The sequence below is a fragment of the Homalodisca vitripennis genome, chromosome 2 (assembly GCF_021130785.1).
Source record: "Homalodisca vitripennis isolate AUS2020 chromosome 2, UT_GWSS_2.1, whole genome shotgun sequence".
Taxonomy (NCBI): Eukaryota; Metazoa; Arthropoda; class Insecta; order Hemiptera; family Cicadellidae; genus Homalodisca; species Homalodisca vitripennis.
In genome coordinates, this window is record NC_060208.1 from 85,193,165 (window position 1) to 85,218,054 (window position 24,890).

A 24,890-nucleotide genomic window follows, 5' to 3' on the forward strand; every position below is an offset into this window, starting at 1 on the left:
TAGAATGATATATACAATAGTAATATGTAAAAGCCGAATTTCAAATCCACTGAATCTTTTAACAGATTCAGATTTTGGAATTGATTGATGGAATTTGACAGTTAAATCTGCAGAGATCTGCTGTGTCATTAGTTATATCAGGTAAAACTGTTTTCGTTGTACTTATGTTTGAAAAACAAAAATAGATAGCCTTATTAACAAATCATTATATTTTAATAAAAATTTTGCTTGTAATTATTATTTTATGCATTTACTTTCATGCACCGCCGTATGTTCTAGTGTGTATACTCACAGACTGCAGCTGATCTGTAGTATGCAAACTACCAATCGCTAAAATGTATTTTTGTTGTAAGTTGTTTATGAAAAACCATAGATAGATAGATAGCCTAATTAAATTATCAAGTTATCATGCTGTTGAAAATAATATTTCATTTGTTGTATGTATTTGATTAAACTAATTGTAAAATATAGAGGTAGTTTTAAATTTTTCAAAAATTTAAGTTTTAAACCCTCCAACTGATGACCGAGTTGTCTGATAACTTTCCGCTATTATTCTGCAAAACCCATTTAAGGTATAAATACATAACTTGCATCAGTCGAATCCTCTACTTATAAATACCAATTCGTTTATATTTGTAATATTACTCGTTGTCAATAACTTTTTATACCTGCAGTTAAATTATCTACATTTTAAAAATTACAAAGTTGTAGGTCTTGCCAGGAAAAACCAAAATAATTTGATATATGAAACTTTTTTTATATCTGCAGTTAAATTAAGTACATTTAAAAAATTACGCCAGTACACATTTTAATAATTGATGTAGCCAGTACAAACCAAAATAGTTTTATACTTTACACATCAGCAGTTACATACATTTTAAAAATTAATACATTTTTGTTGTTGCTATAATTATATATTAGAACATTAATACTTAATATTTTCAAAATTTTTAACAATGGCAGAACCAACAGAGCTCATGGTCAAATACATTCTTTCAAGTTAACGACAATTCACTAGTGGTTTTTGTAAACGAAACAAAGACACAATTTTTTTTTAAAAAAGGTACACTAAATTCACAGTTTGTCCAAATGTTGGATATGTTTCATCCTCGTTGTGATGATTTTATAGTACTAACTTTGTCTTTACATTACCAAGAGTTTGTCCACATATACTAATTTATCAATAAACTCTTCTGACATTTTGAAAGGAATACATGACACAAAACAATACAAACATACGATGCTCATGAATAAAGTAAGACTAGGTTAATTTACCATTGCATGCGCATGGATGTTTTTGCTTACGACAACATAAAATTTTATTGACTTTAGATTCTAACACTTTTTCAAATGCCCCATGACATCCTGAGATAGGCGTTAACGTGGTCTCAATAAAGGTACTATTTCTTTGTGTGGTGGCCCATTCGAATGCTTGGAGAAGTATAAAAAAGTCCAAAAAAATTATAGGAGTAAGTTAACTTGCAATACTTGGTTCTGACAGTTTTCTCCTTCAATGTGAGTCCAGCCCTAGTGTAAAAGGCAGTCTAACTTGATGCTTGACCTTAGGATATGCTACAATTTCCCGTTTTGACTGGATAGGCTGTTGCAGAGCTGGCCTCCCCTTTTTACAAGGCGATATAACTCAGATATGGTGGTTGGTATCCCTCCTCATGGTTCTCAACAGGAGCTGGCCCCATACTCATCCCAAATATCCTGTCACTTCGGAAGCAAGCGCAAAGGTCATTTGGACTAGTTGTAATAAGAGGTTTCTCAACTTCTTGTCATAAGAGAACAAAATACAAACAAAAACATGTTCATGTTTTGTCAAATCTAAGATGCTTTATACATATTTATAGTTAAGGTTCAACATTTCAAAAAATATAGAGAATTATATCTTAACAATTTAAAAACTCTTTTTCTAATCTATAAATATGTATAAAACTTTTTAAATTTGTTTAAATATCAACATGTTAATATTTTACAATCAAGTACTTGCAACAATTTTTTGCTATAAATTTGAAGACAGAAGTGTACATCAGTAACCCGTATCATTTTGACAGAATAAGGAAACCATTTTGAACGTTCAAATATACTTTTAATACAACTCCTGTTATTGCAACTCTACTATTTTTTCTGTGGTTAAAGTCCAAACTCAGGTACCTATAATTTTACTGTACTGATCCTCGAGTAAAGCGATTGACAAAACTATGCGTTGTGACACTACGACTCAACTTTCTATATATTTGCCACCTCTAGAGTTATGCCGCCCGGAGCAAACGACCCCCTTGTAGCTGCAGCTCTGATTAGTTTTATATTTTAATTCACGCTGTGAATAAGAATCTTACAGTGACCATACAATTCACATTTATTTCAATAAAACAAATTTATATAGCTTTATTTACTTATTACAATATTTCCTACCATGAAATTGAAAACATTCTAGTCATAGAATTATCTTAAAGCTGCACTGTGCTGGATTGAGATAGAAAGCTCTAGTTACCACTGTTGTTCTTCTTTTATCAAGATCTTTCAAATGAGGTGTCACTTAATGGGTCTTTACATTTGAAAATTTTGAGTTGCCCCCTCCCCAAAATCTTATTTTGGGGAAATGGGCAAAGTTGTAACAGTGACTGAAGAAAAAAGAAAGAAAAAAAGTGTAACTAATTTTGTCTATTCTTCGTACGTTATTTATTTAATTAAAAATTGATTTTCTTAAAGTTTACGTATAATTTTTATTGGCTTATTTTACATCATTATCTTAAGAAATTAATTCTTTACAAGTTTTGTTAAAGAATTTTACGTGTTTGTTACACATTTAACAAAGTTAATCTACTTGAAACCTAAATGAAACTTGTTTTTAGACACCGAATTTTGTGTATTTCTTCAGATATCTTAAAAATTACTGCAGCTAGAGGTCTGGTACCAATTTTATTCAATTTTACAGTTCAATTTGCATAATATACATTAAAGTTTACGTACTGGGTAACGCCCAAAATAATTTAATAGGGCTCCCTTTTAATGGTGGCACTGAAATCTGGGCGAAATCTTTCACCCTATATAGCTCGCTAACCAAGCGTTTCTGGACCTATGTGTATATGAACTTTTTTCGTTATTTTCACCGTAAGAACAAGTCCTGACAGTTTCTCCGTTTCTTCATGGGACAACCTGTATATAAAATTGTATAATTTTATATTTTTTGAAACATCATAATTAAATGTAATCACACTAACCAATAACGTAAACAAATGATATATTTATTTTAGATTTTGCAAATCATTTGTGAAAACAAGTGACAACTGCTGTGTCAGGGTCAGTCATGGCAAACAAGTGCTGCTGACTACGTAATTTATTTAGTGTAATATTGTTGATCATACACACAACAGGATAAATAATTGTTATCGCACTAAAAATAAAGTCAGGCAGCTGCCAAACCGCTATTGAGTGTTAATTACCACAGGAAGTGAGGGTTGCAGATTTCTTGAAAGTGAGCGAGCAGTTCCAAATTAATAGTAATTGTTGCTATTTTCTGTAATTTTTTCGGATTAAATCATTGCTGATTTCAAAGATATTTAACTATTAATAGAGTTGGAGACAAAATTTGTCTTTTTAATAGTTAGACTTTAAAGGTACTAAAAGACAGCAATATATTGATATTTGGTACTAAAAGGTTTAATGGAGATGTAACTTTCATTGCAATTTCTATGCATAAGAAATGTTATCTACGCTATAATTGGGTATTGTCATTGTTAATTTTGCAGTGTCATGTAGCATAAAGATGAATGCTATGTCAACACTGTGAATACAATTTTTTTCATGTTTGTCTTCATTTCAATTATTTTTTAAGGATACAATATTTCAAGTAAATATTAAATAACTAGATCCTTGTCACTATTTTACTACAAGGATAGCGTTTCTATTGCTCATATATTGACATCAGTGTTATGTTGACACCAACTCTAATATCTATATTTATGTAGTTAAAGATATTTACTACAAGAGAATAGCAAAACGTTACCTAATGAATCTATTTATTAAGTTGTATTGTTTTAACAGAAGTGTATAATGACAAATTAACTATTTTGGCCATTTGATTGAATTTGAAAATTGTAACATTCTGAAATTAATGAAATAAATAAAGTTAAAATAATGCACATCATACCTATTACACATCAACATATTACAAATTGTTGAACCGTGTTTCAGATCCAGAAGCCGTTCTTTCTCCAGAACACCCTCTCCACGTGACAGACATTTCTCCCCGCGTCGACGGGATGACAATCGCTTCCGCAGCCCTCTTCAGGGCAGAAACTCCCCTCAAAGGTTTGTGCTCTTCAATATTTTCAATGATTATTGTTTTTAATACTTTTAACTTTAGCTTATTAGGTAACTGTAGAATATTTACAAAAATGAAATTCATATATTTGGTACTATAACCCTGACCCAATAGTTTTCCTGAACATTCTGGACTGATTGATCCCAATGATTATTTTCTGCTGCTGCATAAGTAATACTCGTGTTTTCAAAGATTATTGTCTCTGATCTTTTGATTCTGAAAATTCAGTCAGCTCCAATAATGTGATACTAAATAATTATTAATACTTGATATTGTGTTTGGTGTGTAAATTCAACAGCAAATCGCTGCAGTGGCTACAAACTGAACTCAGGCAGAGTTTGAGCATTTCATAAGGTGGTTTTGTGTATAAATCAACTTTTGGTTTGGGATAATTGCTACTCTGAGGCTCCATTTTTAAAAAGAGGCTGAAGTTTGAAACTGTTATGAATAGAAAATCATCTCAAATAAATAAATGTTTGACTTCAGAAACATTGTATCTTATTGCTAATGAATAAATTAAATATGACAATCTCTTAGTACTAATTGCTTATAAATTATATTCAGCACAGAGGGTGAACCAGACCACCTGAGCTACTGATTGTAGTGGTATGACAAGTGAAGGTAGTAACTCTCATTTTAATGAACTCCCCATTTATGACAAAAGAATTGGATAACATTATTTTGAATTCCCCAAAAAAATCTGTAAGGGATATTTTTGAGGGGTGGGGATTGTTTTTGGGAAATTTTTAAATATAAACGTGGGATGTAATCATGAGAAAGGTGTAGGCATTTGATATAAGATTATTAATTAGGTTTTAGAGCAGACAGTAGTTTACAGTTTGTGTATTCTTTTTACTGTTTACCATGCATAACAAATTCCATTTACATCCATACAAATAAAATTTCACAATTAAAAATACAACACTGGTTTCAAAATTTCATTTACATTGAAATATGTTTTATAAACCGAATACAATATATAAGTTATTCTACTGAATGACATACTACGTAGAGTTTCGATAATCTTAGGTAAAGCATTTCCAACATATTGTTATATGATATTTAATTTATTCAGTAAAATACATAATTCATTATTAAGTTACCTGGAATGCATTTATAGTTACTTAATAAAGGAATCCAAAGTTATTTGCTTTAAATTTAACTATCTCTGTTTGGCTGTGATGTCCCACCATTGTCTGAGGAGAATTGTATCAACTGGGATCACTTCCGGTTGTTGTTCTACTTAGGTAAGCACTGCCTCCAGTGCCGCCAGCCCTTCCGTGTGAGTCATCACTGCCATACTCTCACCACACACATCCTCGTCGCTACATCCTCCCACTGGGTTACCTAGTATCATTCTATGATGGTTCATGGTTTATGGTCATGCTTAGTCAGTAACTTCATGTTGCTTATCGTTTTTTAACCACTCATCCACTTCACTTGCATCCGTTTGTTCATATCCTAGGAGCTTCTTAGTCGTCATCTGGATCGTTCTTTTCACTTGTGCTTGGGCTTTTTTCAAAATTTTGTTCCATGATTTGTTGATTGTGTCTGCTTTAATTTCATCCCAAGACTCAGCTATCCAATAGACCACATCTTTCAATTGTACAAGCTTTCCTGAGAAAATTGCTTATTATCTCTTCACCTTCTGTTGCTTGCAGCATACACTGCAACAAACAACATCACTCCTTTTTTCATAGCTTCCAATACGCCTTGCTCCATATGTTGAATGAGGCTAGTGACGTTTGGTAGCAAAAACAGATTGCGGATTCCCTCACAAGTGAGTTCTCCTTTATCGGGATGGCATCCAGCATTGTCTAGCATCAAAATCGCTTTCAAAGGCAAAAATTGTTTCCTTAAATATTTTTTCATTCCTGGCACAAAGTCTTCAAAGGACCATTTCTTAAAAATTGTTTTTCCCATCCATGCAGATTTTTTATTTGTATAAGTTATGGTCAAAGCAGACTTTTAAGGTATTTTTTAAGGCCCAAGGTTTTGCAGATTTACCTTTGACCATTTGTGGCCACCACTAGCAATTGCAGCATCTGACACTGAGACTCCTTCTTTTGATTTTTTAGGTCCTAGGGCTGCCTTTTCTTCTTTAGAGGCAATTGACACGAACTACTTTACTGATTTAAATAAACAATCTACATTTTTTACTATAAGGTGCCTGGATTACACGGAATCTCCAGAATTAAATAATTACTGGGGCTCGAATTATTGAGACTCTACTGTATTATGTAAATGCTGTAAACATTTTAGACCACTTACAACCTATAAGTTGTTCGCTCTGTTGTAACTTCTCTTATTTTTTTTTAATGTCTTCAGAACAATAACTTTAGCAATTTTGGATATTATATATCTTTGAAAGTATTTTTGGCTGTGGTCATTCGTAATTGGCCAATAAATTTTGTGTATAATTTAACTCTTAGAGCTGATGAGATCGGCCCACAGGTTTTTCCTGATAAGTGCCAAGGGCTGATCAGCTTTTTGAATATTTATTATTCTGTTACCAAATGTTGACTCATGACATTGTACTTATTCTCATTTTATATATAATTAATCAAATATATACAGGGTGTACATAAAGTCCTGCACTGGTATAATATTTTCTAAACGATAACAGATAAATGAACAAGAGATTTGGTACATCAATACTACACCTAAAAATCTACTTTTTGAAGGAACTATCAGTTTTCTGTAATATCATGGGGACGTCCCGCAAGGAGTCGGAAGGAAATCTGAAATAGGAGCATAGGTCAATATGCACATCATTTTAAAGGGCTTATCTAGCAGAGTTTAATAATGCCGCAAACCGCACTCAAAAAGATTGATCCAGTACAAAATGGCGGCTGTTCAAAGGTTTTAACTTGGTTACATTTCATTAGTAGCCATAACCCCGGTAAAGCAAAACTGCAACCAAACGAATACTGCAGATAAATACTACATTATGATTGTCAGTTGTACAGAAGTGAATTATGACGTAGGTTATATCCTCAAGGGTTACAAATTTGGTCCTAATATATTGGTAACAGTGTTTAAAATAGGCTCTTACGTCAATGCCGTAGTGTGGGGGTGCTCCGTCCTGTTTGAAACCAGATATTCTGGTAATGTTCTCCAAACATGTTTCGAAGTGCTGGTGTAATTTCATTTTCTAGCAAACGTTAATATGATATTGCACTTAAATTTCCTTCAATAAAGAAAGGACCTACCAACTGGGTTACCTATCACACCAAGCCAGACATTCACCTTAGTGAATACTGCGTATGTGCTTCCCGCATCCAGTGAGGATTTTCGCTACTCTAGTACGTAACGGCAATTGTGCCTGTTTACACTTCCATTCAGCATAAATGAACAATCGTCTGAAAACACAATATTTTTTTCCATCAATTTCGTTGCAATCTATTTTGGCCATCATAGTTTTCACAAAATTCTATACGTCGATCGAAATCAACTTCGTTGAGTTCGTGCACCAAATGAACTTTATAAGGCTTAAAATTAGACCCTTTTCAGAATCTTTTTAACAGACGTAACAGAGATGTCCATGATTTTGTGTTGCTGAGCGTAGGGACTCTTGCGTATTCTCAATAAATGAGTGCAATACATCTAAAGAGTTGCCTTCAGTTTGTCGCAGTAGCGGGCCTTCCTGTCCTATGACGATCGGAAACACTTCCTGTTTCCATAAAGCGTTTGAACAGTTCTCCCTACAGTTGTTCTAGAAATTGGCTGCCTCTCGTGAAAGTAGTCATGAAATAAATGGCATGCTTCCTCGTGTGATCGTCCGTTGTTTCCCCAACCAACCATCATAAGAAGTGTTATACGTTCACGTTCGTCAAGCAACATAGTGTAGTTGAAGAACTAAAAGCAATACGACAAACTCTTTTTGTACTAAAGTGCACTGATAGAAAGGTTGGACAGCACTACTAAAACAAGAAAACTAGAATAGCCTACTATGAATAGACTGGCTAATTGGAAAGTCCAAACTGCGACCCAAAGATAAGAGCTTTTTAAATTGTTACTGTTTTATCAGGTTTTCCCCGTTATCAATATATTAGGACCATATTTGTACCCCTTGAGGATAACCTACGTCATAATTCACTTCTGTAACAACTGACAATCATAATGTAGTATTTATCTGCAGTATTCGTTTGGTTGCAGTTTTTGCTTTAACCGGGGTTATGGCTACTAATGAAATGTAACCAAGTAAAACCTTTGAACAGCCGCCATTTTGTACTGGATCAATCTTTTTGAGTGCGTTTGCGGCATTAAACTCTGCTAGATAAGCCCTTTAAAATGATGTGCATATTGACCTATGCTCCTATTTCAGATTTCCTTCCGACTCCTTGCGGGACGTCCCCATGATATTACAGAAAACTGATAGTTCCTTCAAAAAGTAGATTTTTAGGTGTAGTATTGATGTACCAAATCTTGTTCATTTATCTGTTATCGTTTAGAAAATATTATACCAGTGCAGGACTTTATGTACACCCTGTATAGATTATCTATCATTTGTTACAGCTGGTAAAAGCTGTATACCAAAATATGAGAGACAACTTTTATGCGAGTGCAGATTTTTAATATTTTGTACTAATGTATAAAAATGACATACTCGTTATTACAGATATGTACCTTTTTTTAATTGGTAAAATATACTTTTTCCTACCTACTTAGGGAACAGTAAACAAAGTTGCATACAAATGTATTTAAGATTCAAAAAATTACAATTTATCTTCATTGACATGTAAAAATAAAATTTGTTTGTATAATTTTTTATTTTATAAATTTCAACAGATTTTATCAACCTAATAAATATTATAAGTCTTATTCTACTTTGCCCGAACAAAATAAATTAAAAATCATCCCATTATGTTTATTTTTGAAAAAGTTATGAACTACTTTGTGTGAAACACTGCATATATACCAAATATTAAAAAATCAAAACTCAGTTATACAAATACTTACTTTATGAAATTTGGTAGATTTGTTCCTATGTACATAATAAACATATGCTTACAAATAAATTAATATCATAAAATTATATTTTTTTGCAATCCAAAGTTTTAAAACATAAATTTAATTTTCATTTCTATTATGTTTTATTTTAAATTTTTAATATCTTTTAGCATTAAATAAAAATTGTAGCCTACTTTCCCTCTATATAATAAATATAAATTTTCTCATTGTATTTATTTTTGTAAGTTATGAATTATTTGGACACTACACAAACACCAAAAAATGTGCTTGGCACTCAAAGAATTAAAATATTAAATGAGCAGTAATGTGTTTTTATATCTTTTCAGTAATAGAAAATAGCTTAACCCTGGAACTGGCAATTGTGTTTTTGTGCCTTGGACTTTGGCTTATATTTATTTTATCATCATATGTCTAATATAAAATTATTATATTACATAACATTTCATTCAGGAATTTTCCTTATGAATAATAAGTATTCAGGCATTTTAACCCTTTGATTAATAATCCCGCAACGGATTCGGGAGCGCCCTACGTCCCTTCTGCAGTAATCCCGATAGCCATGTGGCAAACGATATGACACTAAACAGTTTTCATAATAATGTTTCATGATGAATAATCTCTCACTTGAATACGAATGTGATCTAGCGGAATAAATAAGAAACAGTTTCAAGTAGTTTTCATCGTTCCCACTAGAACGCAGTTGCTCTTTTATTTATTTCAGACCCAATTGACAGCATTCAGGCCATATGGCGGTATTCAATCAGTTGTTCCAAGTAAGCAGCTGATTCTATTTCTGTTTGTGTAGTGAATACAAGTAACCTCACTTTTCTGTTACCAGTTGCCTTGGTTGTAAATGTTTTGTTGTGTTTACCATGAATAAATAAACGTGGATGTTTATGTAATTACTGATTTCGTAAAATGGTGCGAGAAAGACTTACAAATTTTTGGCTAAGATGCTCCCCTGTGACTTACTGCTCGGCATTTTCCTGCCACCATCCCTGCTGCAGATAAGAAGGATAAGTCTAAGAGAGCATGCCATTGTCAATAAATTAATATTATATTAATAACTTTTAATAATCTAAGGGAAAATGTCTGTCCAATTTAAAATTCGTTTATATTGTAAAAAGGTCTGTTCAGCAGCCACTGATTCAGTTTCTTCATCACTTTTATTGATTCTTCTTCCTTTACTTCATCTGGAAGACTGTTGAAGAATCTAGCCCCCACATATGATGGTTTTTCTCAAAATATGTCCTGTGGTGACTGGGTAAAGTTGTTACGATGTCTTGTGTTATAGTGATGAAGGTCCCTGTTCCATTCCACCTTCCTTCTAACTACGTTAAGAACTGTTTCTTGTATGTATAAACTTACAGCGGCCAGTATATTCCATTCTTTAAATACCTGTCTACACCTATCAAGGGGTTTTAAACAGGCCATAATTCTTAGAGCTCTTTTTTGCAATAATAAGACCCGTTTAAGATTCTTTGCTGAGAAAGCACCCCAAACAAGAATTCCGTATCTAAAATGGCTTTCAAAAAGAGTCTGATAGGCAATCTTGGCAGTACCAGTTGAGCTGATAGCCTTAGTTCTTCTAATTGCAAAAAGAGCTCTACTCAGTTTGTTGCACAGATCATTAATATTTGTTGACCATGTTAAGTTATTTCAAACTTTACTCCCAGATGTTTGATTGATGTGGCTGACTGTAGATCCGGAATATAGAAGACTTTTTCTCTTTTGTTGCCAAAACTGAGTTGCATTGTTTTGCCTTCATTAAAAACAAGATCATTTCTTTGGCAATATTCCAGAGCTGAGTTGATGCTGATGTATGAATCTATTTCTAAGGACTGGACTGATTTATTAGCTGTGAGAATTACAGTGTCATCAGCATACATATCTGAATGACTGTGTGGTTCAATGAAAGTTGGCAAATCATTTGTAAATAAAATGAATAAGAGGGGGCCAAGAACTGAACCCTGTGGTAGCCCTCTAGTCACTGGTAGAATGCATGATTTTGATGTGGTAGATCTTCCATGATCAGTGTGTTTTAACTCAACTAACTGACTGCGACCCTTTAGATAGTTTGTGAACCAATTTTTTGCTGTATGCTTAATGCCCATGGAATCAAGTTTCAGAAGAATTGAGTCATGACTGAGACAGTCAAAAGCCTTGCACAAGTCCATAAAAATTCCTGACACAGTCTTCCTTTCTTCAAGAGCGTCCAATATAGATTCTGCTGTTTCCACTATAGCTGTTACGGTCGACTTTCCTTTCCTGAAACCATGTTGCCTACTTGTCAGGATGTCATTAATTTGTAAATGATGTATCAAACGTTCAAACACTATTTTTTCAATAAATTTAGATGTAGAAGAGATAGCGAAATAGGTCTGTAGTTTGACACTTCGTCTCTTCTCCCTTTTTTGTGTATTGGTATCACCTTGGCTATCTTAAGTTTTGTTGGGAAGTGACCTTGATATAGCGAGGCATTGATAATGTGTAAGATAGGAGTTATAATTTCGTTTTTACAGAATGCACAATGCCGATGTGCCAGGATTGCGACATTCCGCTTTGTATGTCCAACTGTTTTCGTGCCTTGCATACCATCAAAGATTTCTGAGGAGACTTGTGTACTGTTACTAACTTGTAACCTGACCTGTACCTTAGTTTGTCTATGAGAAAATGCTGAATATTTTGTTTATTCTCATATTTTGTAAATATAATATAATATAACTGCATAAATAGATTATTTTCTTTACAAATACACAAAAAACTTCAAAAACCCTTAATTGAGTGTTTTTTGTAACATATATACTGCAATAAACACAAATCACCTAAAAAAATCTGAAATTTTTTTAAAACTCACTTTTTAGGGCACTCTTATTGAGAAAAAACCCACCAGTCAAAGGGTTAAGTGTAGTCACTGCATGCTTTGAAAACATGAAAAAAATGTTAACTCAATGTTTTGGATTTGTACAAAAATTATGATTACTGATGTGAGAGAAAAAAACAAAACATAAAAAAGATAGAGCATTTCATTTTAAGTAAACCCAAAAGAGCATAAGGTTTAAATCTGTTTGCATATTATGATTTGTTTAAAGCAACTATTGACAATCTCGTAAAGCAACAATTTGACAGTATGAAAAGACAATATAAACAATCTATTAGAAATGCTAAGTTAAATTACAATGTTAAGACTATTGAAGAAAGCACAAATAAATGTAAAGCTGCTTGGGTTGTAATAAAAAATAATACAGTATTTTTTTTTTTATATATATATATATATATACTAGCGGGCCCGGCGCGCTTTGCTGCGCATTTCAATAATTTTTTGCAAAAGTTGCCCGCGGCTTCGCACGCAATTTCCCGTTGAAAACAGTACACTATATTCACTTATTCTTTTTCTATCACATTCTAAACATTGCTGAGATAATTGATAGTCGTTCCATCGTGAGCCTCTTGGGCGTATTATTAAGGTATGTACCATATTCCTGCCTCTATCTAGCTGTTACCCACGGCTTCGCACGCAAATCTTAAGAACCGAAGTCCTTATATTACTTAGTAAATTTTTTTTTTTTACTATAATAAATTTTAGATTAAATTAGTTATATCTCCGATGCCACGATTGAGCTTGCTTTGTTGTCTCGATCGAGAGAATATGTACACACGGAGTTTTGAGAACCATACTTCTGTCAAAAAAAACAACTAAGGTTGATTTTATAACATTCTTTATATTTGTAGCCAACGTAAGATAGTAATTATGATATCTGCATTACTCTTCTGATCAAGCATGAGCATGGTTTATATTAAATAAATATTGCAGTTAAAGGTGAATTTTTACGTCAAATTTGAATTGTATTATCTGGATAGTAAAGTCTATGTTTAACAGTGATTGCAAAAACAGTTTAAACAAAATTTGTCGTTTCTCTTAAGCTTACTCTATGCTTTAAAACTATAAGTGTAATATATGTTTACAAAGAACAGCTGATTAAAAATTTGAAAAGACGTTAACATATGTTTGCTGCAATGCATTTCTTATGGGTATTTCTGTAACCAGTGGGGCGGAATCCTTAATCGGGAAAGGGATGGGCATAGCTTATAAACCTTCTCCGTGGAAAAATACATATACGTACAAATTTTCATCATGATCGGTCCAATAGTTCACGATTCCATAAAGGACAAACATACAAACATTCATTTTTATATATATAGATATATAAAAAATAATGTACTCACTATCAAAATTCCACCAGGAACTTTTAGTATTTTTTGTTGGCTCTGTAGAGAATATAAAAATAGTATAGACACTGTTAGTATTTGTCCACATCAGCTGCTTGAAAACTATTCCAATCCTCACAATAATTATGGGGCGTTTCAATGGATAAGTGACTGTTGATGAGGTCTTAGGAGCTGTCAAGAGATTTAAAAACTCTGATTGTCAGGATATTAATGGCATTTCTAATAATTTAATGAAAATTTTTTTTCTTTATCAATACGTTAACTGATAGTATAAACATTTGTTTTAACGAAGCAGTATTTCCAAATATTTTAAAACGTTAAAAGTTCTGTTCCATTTATAAAAATGGTCTAACAGATAGAACTGAGAGCTATAGGCCTGTCTCATTGATTCCAGTGTTGTCTAAAATTATTGAAGTTTTAGTAGATCAAGTAAGGAGTTTCCTAGAAACCAATAGAATTCTTTGTACGATTCAGACTGTAAGTCATAATGATCTTATTATGAAATTAAAATATTACAGTGTGCAAGGTGTTCCACTTTTATTTCTCAAATTATACCTTTGTGGTCGTACTCGAAAAGTGTACGTTATGAGGTATGGTCAAAAGAAGCAGCAGAAGTTAAATGGGGTGTCCCCCAGGGTTCTGTCTTGGGCCATTTGTTGTTTTTAATATCAATAAATGACTTTCCTTTTTCACTAAATACATTAACAACTTTATATGCAGATGACACTACTTTTTTAAAAATAAGCCAAAGCATAAATCAACTAAAAGAAATTGTTCATAAAACAGTGACTGTTGCATCACAGTGGTTTATATCGAATGGATTTCTATTAAATACAGAAAAGACTAAAAACATACTGTTTAGCTTAAGACCAGTGGATGTTGAAGACGAGGATTTGGTTAGTAAAGTTATGTTTTTAAGAGTTTTCCTTGATAATAAATTGCGTTGGGATACACATGTGGATTATTGTCAAGAACAACATTTATTAAGACGTCATGTTTTTTGTTCCTAAAAACTATATAAGAACTGTTTATTTTTCCTACTTCCAGTCCATTCTAAGGTATGGTCTCATACTAGGGGTAATTGCAGTAGGATAAATTAAATTTTAACTGCTCAAAAGAAAGCTGTAAGGATTATTTCAGGGTTAAACCCTTGTAGGCTTTTTTCATAGCTCAGGAAATACCTATAGTAATCAATTTGTATATTTTCGATTTACATTATGAAAAACCCAGATAAATTAGACTACAGATCCAATATTCATAAGTACAATACGAGGAATCTAAATAATTGAGAAATTGAATTTAACCATCTTGGTTAGTAAAACCATGAACAATAACAATTAATTTCATTCAAAGTTTTCAATAAATTAATACCATTGATTGATAAATATCCTGACTCAATCTTCAGAAAGAAGCTTTATAGGTGGTTACTGGTCAATCCTTTTTACAGAGTTTTTTGGAGTTAGTCAAATTGCTTATGAGAATTGTTTACTCCTTGATATTGTTTGTCTCAACTCTTTACAGTTGCTCTTTCTTATTATTTTAAATTAGTCTAAAACCTCTTGTTGTTCTTTATTGGTTGTTATTGTTAGTTTATTTATAAATATTTTATTAATTGTTTAATTTCAGTTTAGCTGATTAATTCCATTGTTTAAACCTTTTAATTGTCATTTAATTGAAGTAGTTTATTTTTACTAATTGATGGCATTATTTTAACAATCCCTTTTACACCTTAACATAAAAAAATATCAAATTATAAAAAAGTATGAATTTGAAATGTAATAGTTTATCTGTAATATTTATAGTATATGTATATTTATAAGTATATCTGGACTCTGTATTGTGCTGCAATACTGACATTGTTAATATTTGTAAAAAGTCTTAAAATAATGAATTAATTGATTGATAAAATAAAAGAAAAGAATAAGTACAAATGATCAAAATCGCAACATTCCAAAATAGTAAAACTACAATGTTTACTTTTGATTATTCAGTCTTGTAACTCGTTTTATCAAATAATTTTACTTTTAGTTAATAATAGTGCAAAATAAAAGTTCATACAAAAGTTCCCAAATACCACAAGAGCTATTGCGAAAGTACGAGCCATTGTTATAACAGTAATAGCTCGCCAAACACATGTTCACAACACCAAAACATAGAATTACTACTTGTAATACATGTAAATAAGAAATAACAACATCTGTTTGGTAGAATAAAAGTAGCTGTGTGAGCCAGCTGATTCATCACAGTGTACACCCAGCTGGTATATGTGAGAACATAAGAAATAGAAAAAATACAATCACTGAATGATAGTTATTAGTACAGTATGTTATCATCAACAGTGGATCTTTGTTTGTGTCCATTGTACGGTTTCCAAAATGAGGTTAAGTGGTAGAGAGGACTTCATAGTTCTAAATTCACTTCTCAATAAAAATCGTTTTCATTTTAACCCTTAGCACGCCGTAGACGAAATAATCCACGATGTTTTTAGGTCTTATAACGCCAAAGACGAAATAATCCGCCGATCGATATAAATATATTTTATTACTGTTTATGAAGTTTATAAGCTCAGTATATAAGCCACAATACTAAGTAATGTACTGGCTTGACCAAATAATCCAGTTGCAGCTGTCAGCTGGCCGCAGTAGCTAAACAATACATTTTTTTGTTGCTGGCAGCTGTTCTCCCTCTCCCGTCTGTACGCCGATGACGATACTATCCGCCAATACCGACTGTCAGTGGAGCACGCATCGTGCCTTTGGGAAGTGTTCTTTCTTTGTCATTCCTTATACAAACAGTTGTAAAAAGTTATTGTTACCATGTTTTCTGTGTTAAAATCAAGTTTTTATTGTTTTGTCTGTTGTGTAATTATGGCTCATCACCCTGACGATTCTGATTATGACGATTTTGTTGCTAACGTTTTGAATGCTACGTTTTCTAGTGCTTACAATGATGTGGATGAAGATGATATTAGTGATACTCTTTTAAACAATTATACTGACAGTGACGATAATGATGATGTGAATGTTCAACAACCACAAGTATTAGGCCTAGGCCTATGTCAGCAACAGGTAAGAAGTCCTACCTTGCACAATAATGCTCAACCTACGCCTACATCTGTATGGATCAATGTTACAAATGATGATCCTGGGCCATCTAAAAGTATACCAATTTATAATGTGAATCATGGTCCAGTTTTACCATCTCATTTTGACAGCAACACCAAACCCATAGAATATTTTGAATTATTTATGAATGATGACATAGTACAATTTATTTGTGATGAAACCAATATTTATGCCAACAAACGAAAAGATAACACTCACTCTCCTCATGCACGACTAAACAAATGGGTAGATATAAAATCTTGTGATTTCAAAGCTTTTATTGGCATTATTATAAACATGGGTTTGATGCCACTGACTTCAATTGAGGCATACTTTTCTACAAAATGGGATAGTAGAATCCCATTTTTCAGCGATGTTTTTTCGAAAAATGAATTTCTGAACCTATTTTGGAACATTCACTTCTACCATGAAGTAGGTCAGAGTGATGCAAAACCCAAAGGATACCTGATTCAGCCATTTGTAGATCACATACGGGAAAAGTGTGGTCTATTTTATAATACTAGTAAATATGTAGCTGTGGACGAAAGTACTATTTCTTTCAAGAGAGAAGTATCTTTCAGAGTCTACAGTCCACAGAAACCCACTAAATTTGGAATAAAAATATTTGTAATTTCAGACAGTACAAATGGGTATATATACAATTATTGTATACCTTATTATGGGAAGCAAACCCTAATTCCTAATTCTACCCTTCTCAAGACTACACAAATCGTAAAAGTGCTTTGTGAGTCAATTTTGCAGAAAGATCCTAAAAACCCTTATGTAGGATTACAAGTTTATACAGACCGTTACTACACAAGCCCTGAACTTGCTAAAGAACTCCTTGATTTAGGGTGTGTTTTAACTGGTACTGTTATGCCGAACCGAGTTGGTATGCCTCCTAATTTGAAAGCTGATAGTAAAAAGCTCAAGAAAGGAGACATTCTCTCCAAAAGAAAAGGAGATTTATTGGTCTTGTCCTGGAAGGATAAAAGGGTTGTGCACATGTTGAGTACGAAGGGAAAAGGGAGCAGACGTAATATGAGCTTTGTACAAAGTAAGTGGCCAAATAATCCTCCAACCCCTAAACCAGATGTAGTAACAGACTATACCAAAAGAATGGGAGCAGTTGATAGAAGCGACCATTTTATCGCGTCTTATCAGTTCATGAGGCGTACGAAGAAATGGTACCGTAAGGTTTTTTTTTTTGCTTTTAGAAGTGGTCATTGTCAACTCTTACTTATTATACAAAAATGTTCAAGAAGCAGCTGGAAAAAAACCACTTACCCATAAAGATTTTAGGAAAAGTTTGGTTAACGACTTGGTAGCAGATAGAGTACATCTACGTACGCAACGAAGAAAGCGTGGAAGACCAACTCTAAATGTTCCTCAAGAAAAAAGCAAGCAACATTTTATGGGGAAAAGAGCTCAAGGATCCAGGAGGTGTGTTGTTTGTACAAGAAATGGATTACGAAAGGAGACAATGTACTTCTGCAAGTCATGTCCCGAGACCCCATGGCTTCATCCTGATTTGTGTTTCGAAGTTTACCATACAACTGACTAAATCTATCATCAGAACTTGTAAACTCATTAAGATCAGCATATTACACTTTATTTGTTTTCATATTCATGTACATAGCCCAGTTTTTATCACATGTATTTGATTACTCTGTAACCATTTGATTGAATTTGATTTTTATTGAAATATTCCATTATTATTAAAAAAATGTCGTTATTTTAATGAAAGTATTACATTATTGTAAAATTTACTTTTTTTATGTGTTGTTAGTCATTAGGAATGATTTAAAAAATTAGCTTTAAGGAATTTTCATTTTCATTTTTTTACCTTAAATGAGCGTAATCAAAAAAAATACTAAATTTAAATCGGCGTTCAAAGGGTTAATCAGTTCACAGACAGTCACAATATTGAATTTATCAACCTGGTTGTTTTAATTTGTCTATGACATATCTGCAACTTAATCAAATATTGGAATGACGATTTTGGCCTGTTTTGGTTTCATTTTCCAAGCACATTTTGCTTATTTTCATGTCTTATGTACTTGTTTCCTTCTAATTTCATTATTTAATTTCACCTTAAGGCTGTGAGCATTAGAGATGCTGATCACTTGAGGAGCTGGAAAAATTGTATTGCCTGTCTATCTGTCCGCATATCTTAGGAACAAACTGACTTATAGACTTGAAATTTGGCATGAAGCTTTATTTCTATACAGGCAACACTGAGTTTGACGATGCTGCATGTCACTTCATTGGATTTAACTAAGCATTAGCAAACGTTTTTACATTGGTCTTATTGGTAACTATGATGGAAACAAAATAATCTCAGGATAAATAAATTTGTAAAAACAACTTAGTTCAATCATTAGACATTTTAACATTGACATAGTAAAAGATAAAGACTAACTATCGCAGCATATGCATTATCACTTGGTATATAGAATCTTAGTATTTAAATATTGCTATTAAACCCATCCTTAGATTTTAAATTGTATATGAAACTTCATTGTTATGTAGACAAGAATGAGTTGTATGATGGTCCCTGTCCATTCATGGGATTTTTGTAAGGATCATTGGAACCTATCACTCAATAGGTTGGATCACAATTTCTCCTTTGCTTGCGAAGAGGGTGTAGACAAAAGAACTCATCATAAATTAACAATTAAAACTAGTTGTAAAGTAATTGTTTTGCCCAATTTTTTGATTGTACAATATTTGTGCTCCAGGTATCATGGACGCAACTTCAAAGACTACGATAACCAGTATTACGAGGGTCAAGGCAACCGCAATAGAGGGAGGACAAGGGGATACCCTCGTGGTCGTGGAGCCGACACAGCCTACTACAATAACTCACCGGCCAGGTATCCTAGAACTAGTCTTGTAGTCAAACTCCCTCAACGTAATGCCCTTGTAACATTCTGGTTTGTTGTAGTTTTTACTATTGATTTGTGCCATTCCTTGTTTGTTGTCAAGAGGAAATAAAATTCATTTCAAATATTATATTTGTATGATTTCAAATTAATAGTTTTTCATTCTATTTATAAAGTTTGTAATTTTATAACTAGCTACATTTAAGCTGATTATGAGAACCAATTAAAATAGTATTATTTAAGTGAGTAAACTGCTTTTTAGTCTTTAAATCTTTTCAGATGTTCAAGGGTTTTGCGTTCACCATTAAGCTGCATGTCAATGTAGTATGATTGTATTTCTGCCACCCATAAGAAATTTCTGTGATAATAAAATTCTTGTATTGTGATTTGAATACGCTTATTTATATGTGTAATATACTGTGTGTTTATATTATGTGATTTCATAAATGTGTATATAAATGGTTAATAGACATCAAAACTATTTCACCTGATGAAGGATAAAATTTAATATGTGATATTTAAACAATGTATTTCACTTTAAATATATAATAACAATTGTGGAGTACATGGGTTCTTCTCTCCTAGGACGTCACAGCTATCTGGCTAAAAGTTACATTAGAATGTTATGACCTACGTTTTTATATTAGAATACAATTTTTAAAACTTACCTATTTAGCCGCTTCATGATCGTTTTGACTCATCAAATGTATTTGTGCGGATGAAGATTAAAGAAAATTGTAATTCATTCTTAGTTGTAGGTTTTTTTGCTAAGTAAAACTGTTGTATTTTTTCAACGTTATTTAAATATTTTTAAAGTATATTTGTACTTTCACTGGTATTAGATTGTAAATCATAATTTACAAATACGTTTTGTAATAGTAAATAATGCTGTCATAATTTTTTATTATTTTCTCCAAGATTTAACATTGTGTTATTTGCCAAATTTCTAAAAAGTCGTTGATTAAAAGATATATATGCTTCTTTATTTAATGATCAATATATGTATAGTTTATATTTTCACTTGATTAACCCTTGTTAGTGGCAACTGACAGTTTTATGTGTTTATGAACAGTTCAAAATCCCCTTTAACATTTGTTGATGGTTTAGAAATTTAACTTGGCTATCTTGTCTTTATAAAGTATACACATTTTTTAAGGCATAACTCCACAAAGGAATTTCTTCCAAAACTTGTTTACAAGAAAGACTTCAGTAATTGTAATCAAAAAAATTATTTACTCAAAATGTGACCCATCCTTTTCTGAAAAACTTTATTGAACACATTACATATGTTTTTAATTACTCATATCTTTATCAAAAGAAAAATTCATTTCCACACCTGAAAACATCCTTTAACTGACTGCCACTATATTTTAATAATTATTTTAGAAATACTATCAAATAATAATCAGAATGGACTCTCAAACTTGTTTCTTAATACTCAAGGAAAATGTTGGTTGCATATATTTTTCAGATTCATAAACATTTAATGTCTTGATTATTATTAAAAGCTATATTTTGAACTGTGAAGAAGTTTTTGTATATTCATACATTTCAGAAGATTTTGTCTTCTTGTAACAAAATATTCAATTTGTTAAATTATTTTAATATAATTAGCTTATAAAAATGATCTCACTGGGCCTTTGTAATAGTTTTAAAAACTAAGCATTACGAATTCACTTTTGGTTTTAGAACCTAAGCAAATTTATGTAATTTAAAAACTATAATTTGAAGTATAATATAACTTGAATTTAAGCAAATATAAATGCATATATATTGCAAATTTTATATATCTTTTTTAATTGAATGGGTTAAACTTAGCTAAAAATCTTTACAAGGCAAATGTGCAGTTGAAGAAAGTAAAAAAACTATTAAGTTTATGTACTGGTTGTACTATTGTTTCTTTAATTATTTATGTAAATTTTTGTAATATTACTAAGCAATTTTTTCTATTTAAAAAAACTGTACGCATTAAAATATGTATTTCAATAGTTTACATAACATTTAAAATCAATATATGTATGTTTCTGAAGATTTGCCAGGGAATGATTTTAAATTATTTCCTATTTATTCACTTAATGTCATATTTATTAAATTATTGTAATAATTATATATTTTGTACTAATTTAGTTTTATAACTGTATTTATTTAAAAAAAAAACACACATATTATAAGCTACATAAAATAGCTGCTCATATGTAAAATTTCAGTGTTTATAATGTACTTAACATATTTTCCAGTACAGACAATTACTAATTAAATTATATTTGCATTCAAAAATAATTTGTTACAGTATTATACTTCCTATTTATGTTTATTGTGCTTTGAAATAAATTCAATAGTATTTGTTAATAGGTAATTAATTACTTTGTTTTTTTTTTTAATATCTTATGTTTTACAACGTAATTGGAATTATATACGTATTATATATTTATAAATGGATTTTGAATGTTATTTAATTTTTATAATAAATGTTTAATGATTTTATATAAACAGTTTTTAACTTTTAATGTAGAAAGTGTTCATAATAACTAATTTAGTGAAAAATAATATTTCTAATTTCTTGTAAACATTTGTAGTTTAAAATGTGTTTCAAAATATTTTTTTAATACGATTTATTACAAAATAATGGATTGATATAGATACACTTTAGTTGGGCCACTTCTATTCGACATTGTAATATATGTGGTTATTCATTGACACCTGGCGATCCGTCCTCAATATCATAATCAATCAACTTTATTCAATAAAAGTACTGTCATTATTTTTAAAAAATTGTATAAAAAATTAATTAAAATTTTGAAATGCTATTTTTACTCTTAGACTAATAAATCATTATGTTCATTTCACATTTTCTGCTTTATTACTACTTGTCATATAATAAAACAATTCTCATGTAACAAAAAAATAATAAGTTATAACTTTTCAATTAATTCTTCAATTGAATATAAAGAGTTATCCGTCAGGTAATCATTTAGATAGGTTTTATGTTTATTTTATTATTTTCATTTTTTTAATTACTGGAGAGTTTATAGAACTTAATTCCTGCATACGGTGGCTTCCCTGCAAACAGCTCCAACCACAGTGAAATGCATGCTTATCACGGCTTCTAGTGTTATAATGATGGGTTGAGCCAAGAGTAGGTAGTTGGCTGCTGTTTGTAGTACATAAAGCATTGTTTCGCGCGCGTGTGTGTGTGTGTGTGTGTGCGTGTGTGTGTGTGTGTGTGTGTGTGTGTGTGTGTGTGTGTGTGCTGGCCAAAAACAGTTAGGATCTCAAAATTTCGAAAAATGGTCCTTTACGCAATTTAACCAATGTAAATTGAGTATAATTCTGATTGCCTTTTTTTGTAAAACAAGTATTTCATTTAACATGCTGTGCGATGTGACACCATAGACAAGTCCATAAGTTATATGTGAGTGAATTGAGAAAAAATAAATTATTCTCAAGGTTTTTTTACTACAAATTTTTGACAGCTGTCACAAAGCATACAGACAGAATTTATTTTTTTACATACACTGATGACATGAAAATTATAACTAGTGAACTGTCAATATTAATTCCCAGAAATTTTGTGGATCACACATCTAAGCATATTGTTGTTGATTGCAATGTTAGAATATATTTTTTTTTTATTTCTGATAAACACTTAAGTGATGATATTTGAGTTTTTCTCTATCATTACTGGATATTTGAACACTTATATAGTCAGCATAAATACTGACTTTGGCCAACTGACCTACAACTTATGGCAATCCATTTAAGTAAATAATGAAAAGCAATGGTCCCAATATGGACCCCTGCAGAACACCATATTTCACTTTTCTATTACATTCATTGAGATCACTGATCTCAACAAACTGTTCCCTGTCAGTAAGGTATGACTTAAACCCGGATAAGCATCTATCATTCAGACCAAAATCAGCCAGACCTGCTGTAATTTACTGTGTAACACACTGTCAAAAGCCTTAGACATTTCCATGAAGTTGGAGTCTTCAGTTGCCTCACCTTTGTCAATGGAATTTATTATTGATTCAATGTATTCTATTCCAGCTGTAACAGCAGATCTATTTGCACGAAAGCCACGCTGTTCTGCAGCAAGAAGTTTATTGTATTCTATCAATTGATTAGACATTATTTTTTCAAATATTTTGAAAAATGACGATAGTAATGAAATTTGACAGAAGTTTTTAAAATCTTTTCATTATCCAATCTTGTATGCAGTTTTTACCTTAGCAATTTTTAGCCTGTTAGGAAAAACTCCACTAATAAGTGAGGCATTTATAACACAAAGTAGTGGTTTGATTAAAAATGATTAGGCATACTTGATTACTGGCATTGGAATATCATCATAACCAGATGAAAAATGTATTATTGAGTGATAGAAGTATTGTTTCCAATTCTAATTCAAAGATGGTTTTGGGAGATAAAATGCAGGAAACCTCAAGGACATTAACCCTGCAACTGGCTTTAAGCGATTATCGACGCATTAACTACAGTTTCAAAATGGCACTAAGCTATTTTCGACGCATTAACTATGACGTAATATGATCTCTCACAGCAAGTCTATTTTTACTTTGTTTGAAGTAAAACATACGTAAATCTAAAGATAAAGATTCAAGGTTTCATATTATATCATAAAACGCTCTATAGTTAAGTTAAATCTTTCATTATAAAATTCTAAACTTGGATGTTCACATTTCCGATTGCCATTTGTTTGCGTAATTTCCGAACACGCTAAAATTACCGTATGTTTGTAAAAATTCCCTATCGTGAGTTTACGTTCTACACGATCGTAAGTGTCGTCATTGAAAACAGTGTATTCTTGGCTTTCAGAAACATCTGTTCAATAGCCAGTAGGAAAATAAATGTTTATAAAATAAGCGTTTGAAAAGCTCGTGTTTTGTAAAATCCCAAATTGCCTAATGCGTCGAAAATAGCTTCATTAAATGTTGTTATTTTTGTCACTTTATCGTTGTCTGGATATAGTGAAAATCATATCAAAACAAAGAAGAAGAATTGCTCTAAGCAACAGTATAATAGACAACGAAGACTATGAACTAGTATTTTATTTTTGTTCTGTTGCGCAATCACCGACTCAGCCAGTAGAGAAGAACAACGCATTGCATGGTTGCCGTGTTGATTTCTTTGTTGTTATTACGCCATTGCCGGTATTAGTGTATTGCTTGCTATTTACTTGGATATTTAGACTTTTTGTTATTTAGTATGTATAAATAAAAGTTTGTTTATTGTTTTTTTTTTAATTAGTGAAGTGAAAAATGTAGAGGTTAGGTTAAGTTTTAGCGAATAGGTTGGATTTTTGTGAAACTGAAAATAAGCCTATGTTCACGTAGGTTCAGTGTTTTA

At 31.7% G+C, this 24,890-nt stretch overlaps 1 protein-coding gene across 3 annotated transcripts in view; it reads left to right on the forward strand.

The window, feature by feature from the left end:
* The window catches only part of LOC124354299 (E3 ubiquitin-protein ligase RBBP6), a 119,859-nt gene that overhangs the window by 58,618 nt on the left and 36,351 nt on the right, over window positions 1–24,890 (forward strand). For all 3 annotated transcript variants that reach the window (XM_046804643.1, XM_046804641.1, XM_046804642.1), the window contains 2 exons: window positions 4,204–4,320; window positions 19,383–19,517. In XM_046804643.1, the coding sequence (XP_046660599.1) occupies window positions 4,204–4,320; window positions 19,383–19,517 (252 nt within the window). The remainder of the gene's footprint in view (window positions 1–4,203; window positions 4,321–19,382; window positions 19,518–24,890) is intronic.